Here is a 7,771-nt window from a genome sequence, read left to right on the forward strand (position 1 = left end):
AATCCTGCAAAATACGAGTCTAGATGTCTGAAGTCGTGATTAAGCCAGACCCCGATGTGATCACGTCCAACCTCGATGTGGTCACACCCAAATCTAAAGTGGTCACCCCCAAATTAGGCGTTGACAAGTCAAACAACACTATATGACTCGTTTTAACACTATATCACTCATTTTAACACCTATAACCTTCACAACATCAAGAAAAATATTTCTCAAGTGTAAATCTATGATAAAAAAAGTGAAAAAACAAATGTAAAATGTAGGGGAAAATGCAATTGAAATTATGTAAAATTGACGTATGTCAATTATATAACTAAATATTTATGTAAAACATTTCATTTTGTTCTTCATGCATGAATAGTGCTCTAGGCACCATGAAATTATTATTTTTAACATAGATTAATCTAATAATTAAAATTTTATTTTGTAAGTTCATGATGTTTATAATGATATATGAGAACCACGCAAACTAGTTTGATTAAAATCAGACATCATTTTTTATGTAAAATTTTGCATTTTACATTCTCATACATAAAAAAATGGCCTAACATAAAAAGTTTTTAACGAATCATTATTTTTTATTATGTCCCTATTGAGGCATATGACTGATCTTCATCTGCACTATTGAAGTCAATATCTCTACGTGAAGGATGCCGACAAATATAATTATGGAGAGTTTTTGTAACGACCACAATATTTAGTTATTTGTTGAAAGGATATGTGGGCATATCTCATAGAATAAATAATTGTTGTCCCAATCCTAAATGTCCTTTCAATAACACCACACAATGATGTGTGGTTTTAAGTAAACATCCACTTTCAGCCCTAAACTACATTGTTAGCTCTTTCAAAATCAATAATGTGATATTTGTATCAGGAAAGGGTTTGACATACCCTCTTCGTAATGAATATCCAACATTAACTAAATTTTATTTCTCTGTTATAAGTATAATCATTATTATTGTATTGAAAATAGTATTTCATTTATTCATATTCAAGCTAACCTAGAGACGGTTGATAAAACTCAATAGAACCACAAAACAACTTTTAAAGTGTCCCACCATATGTATAATAATCATAACTAGAGGATCATCTTGAACTCATGTTTTCAAACACCAAGACAAAGAGTTAAAACAAGTTCACCAAATCAACTTGACTCAATTATACCGCCACTCTCCAATAACTTATTTTCTAACCACCACCACGACCACCACCACCATCACACTACCACCACCACCACTGAGGAGGGAAAGAGGAAAGAACATAAGAAGAGATATTAAGGATCGTAAACAATTCAAGCGTTGAATCTCATATGAGAAATAAACCCACAACCACAATAGTATCAACTATAAAAAAGTTATAGCGATTCAGGCTATCACCACTACAACCTTCTGATTAACACTCAACAACATTTTTCTAGTAGATCGTAGGAGGCATCTTACAATGCCAGTAAGCATCTTAACCTCTCTTTAAAAAAATGACACTATTTGATGAAATGTTCAACTTTATAGAAGATAATATATATGTGTATAAACTAGCCAACTTGAGACAGTAAGAAATCCTAGACATCATTAAAACTTTCAACGAGAGGTAACCCTAGACATCATTGATGATAGAAAGCAAATTAATATTTACTTCTATTAATTTAACTATTGAAAGCAAACTAGTTTATACTATTCTACCAGATATCTCTTTTTCATTCCGTCGAAAGTCGATTTTACGGTATAGACGCTTATGACCTCCCCCTCTATGCCCTGCGGTAATGATCCCTCTGGCATTACGACCTTTACCACAACGATGCTGTCCATAGATCAAATTATTTCGTGGATTGGATTTCACTTGACTGTCTACGGCTCCATTGCGTGTGCTCGAGGTAGAAGTTTTGTATAAATGTATTGCCGTGTTATTAAGTATTTTGCTTTAAGTTCTTTTCTCTATAAGAGGTGGAATAGAATAACCCGGTTGAAGCGTAATGATCATACGTCTGTAATGCATTGTATGTCCCATAATAGGTCCCATCCTTCTACCCTTTCCCGGGAGTCGATGACTATTCATAGCTATTACCTTGACACCAAAGAAGAGTTCGACCCAATGCTTTATTTCTGATTCGACATTAGACTAAATTAATATTTACTTCTATTAATTTAACTATTGAAAGCAAACTAGTTTATACACATCATTTTATCCTCTTCATTTGTATTTCTTCTAAACCCTAAACCCTAATATTTACTTCTATTAATTTAACTATTGATATCCAGTTATTTTTTAAAAGAAATACAAATGAATAGGATAAAATGATGTGTATAAACTAGTTATATAATTTCTCCTCATCCATAGCACACTCTCCCTCCAAAATACAATCACAAGTGCAACGAGAATCATCTCATTTGAGACAGAGAGCAACCGAATCGAGATGGAGAGTAACCCAACCAAGATATAGAGCAACTAAACCTAAAATTCATTATGTATAGACAGAGGCCGCCAAACCACAAAGGGCAACCACACCAAAGTAGAATCATCATACACATAAATTAGGTTCCCCAATTCATCAAGCAACAATTCACATAGGTATTCACCAAAATTCAATGAGCATAGCATATACGGAGCAACCCAAGGTATTCACCAAAATTCAATGAGCATATACGGAGCAACCCAATCTAAATAGAGAGCAAATACTAATGAGCAACCCAAGCCATGAAAGAGAGCAAACCTCAGAGTAAGACCATCAAGACAGAGATCACAAACAACAAAGAAAATACATTAATGTTAAAGGGTTGAAGGTACCAGAACAGGACGAAAAGTAAAGTAAATGACAACAAGAGAAGAAAAAACCCTAGGTAGCGTCAACTCGCTATAATGGATACGAAGAGGGGGGAAGCTAGATAATAGCAAAAAAAAAAAAAAAAAATGCGAAATGCAGGGTCGAGCCGACATCCCCATAGTGGTGCACGTTTAAATAAACACCTAACCAAACATTGGAAACCGCATTTTTGTGCAATTATCTACAGCCAAAAAACTACCCCAAACACACCCTAAATATTTATCATTTTTAGAGATTTGATTTATTTTATCTCAAAAATACATGAAAGCATAACTGTAACTTGAGATATTATGGTTAGAATGCTAATGAACATTAAGGAACGTGAGCATATAATGGCACAAACAAATAAAATAATAATCATCATTGATATTCATTACAAGCATAAAGTTCCTTAAAAGTTGTTGGTAATTTATAATTTGAAAAGTTCTAACAAAACTATAGTTTGAAAATATTTTTATTTTCTTAAAATTATCCATATTTAAATTGCTTTTGATTTTAACATATATATATATAATTCAGCATGTATTCATTTCTAAAAAAATATCATGAAAAGAGAGCACTTCAAGGGAGAAAAACAGCTGCTACAATCAACAAAATGTATATAAATGTATATGATAAGCAAGAAAAATCCTCTTGGAGCCCAAGAATGCGAAGTGATTAGGAAAAGAGAAAAAAAAAGCAAGTTTGAAGTTATACAGTAATTATGTTAACTTCAAAACATCCAATTATGACTTCATTCCATGAAGTGGAAGAGTGTTCTCTAATGAACTTAAAGGAAACTGATTCTGCCATTGAACAACTGTGTTTTTTGTAGGACGTAAGCATGCAAGGTGACTATTCAATTGATTGTTGCAAGCAGGCAACTTACTAACTGATACTGCAGCTTCCTTTTCCTTTGGAACAGGAGCTCCTAATGGATCCTGTAACACCAGAAGACAAAAAACTCTAAAGATTCATAATGATAAACGCTAAAAGTAGTAGTAATACAAACAGAACTTTGAAAATTTACCGCAAGTAGGAGGAAGGTGAATGGCTGATTATTGTTGGATTCCTCAAGGTGAGTTTCAATTAGTTTCCTCAAATCACTGAGAGTTGAATTCTTCGAGATCAACAGTTTTCTGATCATTTTACCTGTGAACTCCTTCGATGCCTCCCATTTTATATAAACAGTTATCATATCTGCTGCCTCGGCTCCAATGGGTTCTCTGTTCTCTTTTGTCTGTGCTTCTCTCACAGCTGCTCTCAGACTTAATATAGAGTTTTCAGCAGGCCTTGAATGCAGTACAAACTCTGCTGAATGGTTTTCTTTGGTGTCAAATTCCTTGTATTGAGATAAAGGGGATGAATGGATACTTGCAGCTTCCGTTCTACTCTTTGTGGGCGTTGGAACTGTGGCCTGTTGTGCTAATTCTCTGTGGTTACCACAAAGCCTGAATATATTTTGAATTCTTGTTCTTCTCGTGGATTCAGAGTCATTTCCATTACCTTCTTCAGGTAGCCTATCCAGATCTTCAGTGTGGCTGCTTGACAAGAAGGAAAATTTGTGTCCTATGCTGTCCTCCACAATTTCTTTTTCAACTTCTTCCTCCATACTTTCTCTATCTTCCCCCTCATTATCCTGCTCAAATACAGTGCTCAAGCAAACTTTATCGGGGAACTCACGCTTATCAAAACCAAGATCCTCTTCTATGCTTAAATTGTGAGAATTTTGTGGTAGGATATTGATAGACATTGAATGATGAGAATTCTGACCTCTTATTTCTATAATATCATTAATAGGATGTTGATCACCCATATCCAGCTCCATTGACTTCTCCATTCCTTGATCTTCAGAGCACATTGCAGCCAGTCGTTTCAAAAATTTCCCTTCTCCTCTGTCATCTAAATGCAATGCATCCTCATTAGCTGCACTAGTAAATTCCATCCCCTCTAATTGTTTCCTTAAAAAGTGGAGCTCCTCTTGTTGTTGATGCATTATCTCCTCCATCTTCTTCAGTTCAATTCTCAAGTCCTGAGTCCTCTCATCAACAAGGCACTTGATCTCATCTTCCTTTGCTGCTGCTTCCCTTCCTTCAACGAGCTGAAGCTTAGACTGAAGCCTTAGTATTTCATCCTCTTTACACATAAGTTCTCTTTGAACTTTACTGAATTCCTTGTCCTTCATCTTGTTCTACATCTGTAGATTGTAAATGAATTGGTTCATTGCCACAATTTTTTATTTTAGCATTGTTGAAGAATCTTCACCGCTTAGCTTATCCCTGGGAGTTGGCATGTGAGCAACACGGACAATGCACTTCGCCTTTGCTCCATATTCTAGAGTGGCAATAGTTTTGTGCATCTCTTTGGGATCAGGACTTGCACACAGAATCATGAGAATTTTTGATTTGTCATCTTCAAATGAATCCTACATAAGAATATGGATTGTTAATATTTGTTATAATAATAAGGTCCCCAAAGTAGAAGAATGAGCAAATTTTACCTGCAAAAGCATTGTTAATTTGCTGTCTCTGAAAGGAACATGGGAATCTCCGTTGGCAATGGACTCAACTACTCTTTTCAGAGCTATGTTTCCCTGGTTGATTTTTGCCGTCTGGAAGTGTAATCATTAGAAATATTGAAGTAAATGAGACTGCTTACAGCTCTAGTCAAATAAATTTTTGTAATATAATACAAGCATATCTAAATAATTAGAAAATGAAGGAAAATTGGACCCAAAAAAAAAAAAAAGTGTAAGCAATGAATAATTAGACAAGCTGAATAAATCACAAATAGTCCACACAACAAACAAAAACTAGTAATAAATAAATAAATATAAATATTACCTGTATCTTTGCCTCAAATCCAGCTTGGCCTGCTTGCTCTATATTCTCAGAGCCAGCCATGTCAACAAGCATAAGCCTTCCACCTACAGATGGGACATCCAGGATTATCTGCAAAAAAATAAGAAAATAAAAAAGAAAAAAAAATCATCGAAAGCAACTCATATTCAACAACTTGAAGAATAATTTTGTAAATTTTGGTATGAAAAAAGAAAAATAAAAATGAACTGACCACACAATGACTTCGAGAACTTCTTTCATTCAACAAAGTGCTTTTAACAATCCTGCGTTTCTCAACTTTTGCAACTTCTTTTGATATTCTTCCAGCTTCATTTCCACAGATATAGGTTGCATTCTTTGCCTTTCTTCCCATCATTTCTAGCCTTGCCTGAACAGATTATTTTTCTCAGTAGAAAATTATCATATAATATTATTCCTTAACCAAGTGATCATTTTCCTTTGTTAAAAAAAAATCTGGATATATTATAAGCATCATTATATCTACACTAATATATATAGTACCTCAGAATGCAGAAAAAAAAAAACAGTCAGTGAAGCAATCTTTATACTGAAGTACCTCAGAATGCAGAAAAAAAAAAACAGTGAAGCAATCTTTATACTGAATAAATTTCTCAATTGCATAATCTACTTCTAAATTATCATCAAATGTTATTGAATGAATTCTTAACAGAAGCTAGTATTAAACAAAGTAATGTTCACTAGGCAAACCATTAGAAGAAATCAAACAGTAGCGATTCTCAAAATTGTTCTGAAATTACCACAAACGCAATGGAGGAGGATAACCAGAGAAGGAACACCTGGGAAAAAGCTCATGTTTGTATTGCAGTAAAAAAATTCCTTCCGTCAGTAAAAAAACCAAAAAATAAAACTCAGGGAACATGAAAATGTCAGTCAACAGAATCATGAAGACTATAACCATCGACATTGCTGATGAGCCTAGAGTTATAATTACAGCTAAAATACATAAAAGAATAACGAATCACAGTATTCAGCTAAAATACAATACTTCAAAAAAAATTTTAAAGAAACAAAAAATTGACAATCAACCTTCTTCAATTATGAAATTAAGATCAAAACTCACCTTCGGAGTGCTTCCCTTCGGAAAATCCCAGCAGCTCCAGCACCATTCCCATTCCAACCAGCAAGCAGATCATAAATCTCCTCATTATATATCTCCAAGACTGCAACTTGTACAAACAAACTAATCCCAAACCCTGCAACATCCACCCCACCATCCCCCTCCCCTTCCCCAAGAATATCCTTAAGAGCCCTGTACACGATCCCAGCCTCCCTCGCGCACCCAAACATGGTGTGGCTCTTCCCAGCCCCTGTAGGGCCGTACATCATGATGGTGCATTTGGCACCGGAGCGCACCCCCTCAACCCTAGACTCGACGAACCTCTTATAGAAACCCTCAAGATCTTCGTTCTCCGAGAAGGAGATCCCGTCAAGGATGAAATTCCTGTAGCCGACGTCGGAATGGACACGTAGAGAGCAGCCATCGCTGGAGACTTCTAGGGCAGAGGAGGAAGACGACGAGGATCTGTCCTTGCGGTCGGAAATGTCGCGGATCCGGCCGATAACTTCGACGGGGTGCTCTGTTGGAGTTGCGGGGAGAGGATTCAGAGATGGATTAGGGTTTGTGCTGGCTTTTGGGTTGGTGAAGTTGAGGCGGTGTCTTGATTGAGAGGTTTTTGTGGGGGTTTGGTAGCTTGGAATGAAAGATTTTTGGGAGGGGGTGGGAGCCATTGGATAGATGGATCAGAGATCTTTGTTTGCAGAGGATTAGGGAGGTGGTAGATGATTCTTGTGCTTCTTGGAGACGGCGAGGATGGCGAGCGGAGGCTAAAGAGAGAGAGAGAGAGAGGCGCAGTGGAGAAGATGGGAAAAGAGTTTTGCTGAAAATTTTAAGCTTTTAGTTTTTTAAATTTGTTAATTGCTTAATATGCTTCGAGGTTTGAAAAAGCAATGGACCGTTTGGGTTTCCAACGGCTCTTTTTCTTCCTCTCTTTTTGCTGGGTTTAATTCCGAGATACTGTATTTCCCATGTTCGTCAAAGATGCTAACTTATGTTATCGAGGGTGCAAATTATCTAAATTATTTAAAATTA

The 7,771-nt window shown here is 35.8% G+C and overlaps 1 protein-coding gene across 1 annotated transcript; it reads right to left on the bottom strand.

Annotated features, from left to right (window-relative positions):
- Positions 1–3,483: 3,483 nt before the first annotated feature.
- LOC110028660 (kinesin-like protein KIN-10A) lies at positions 3,484–7,567 on the bottom strand. Its single transcript, XM_020730608.1, is given in 7 exon segments — positions 3,484–3,741; positions 3,831–5,225; positions 5,301–5,411; positions 5,644–5,751; positions 5,873–6,028; positions 6,743–6,766; positions 6,769–7,567. Coding segments are annotated over 7 exon segments (2,631 nt in total). The 5' UTR covers positions 7,411–7,567; the 3' UTR covers positions 3,484–3,546.
- Positions 7,568–7,771: the final 204 nt, after the last annotated feature.

Source organism: Phalaenopsis equestris, unplaced genomic scaffold (assembly GCF_001263595.1).
Source record: "Phalaenopsis equestris unplaced genomic scaffold, ASM126359v1 Scaffold000002, whole genome shotgun sequence".
Lineage (NCBI taxonomy): Eukaryota > Viridiplantae > Streptophyta > Magnoliopsida > Asparagales > Orchidaceae > Phalaenopsis > Phalaenopsis equestris.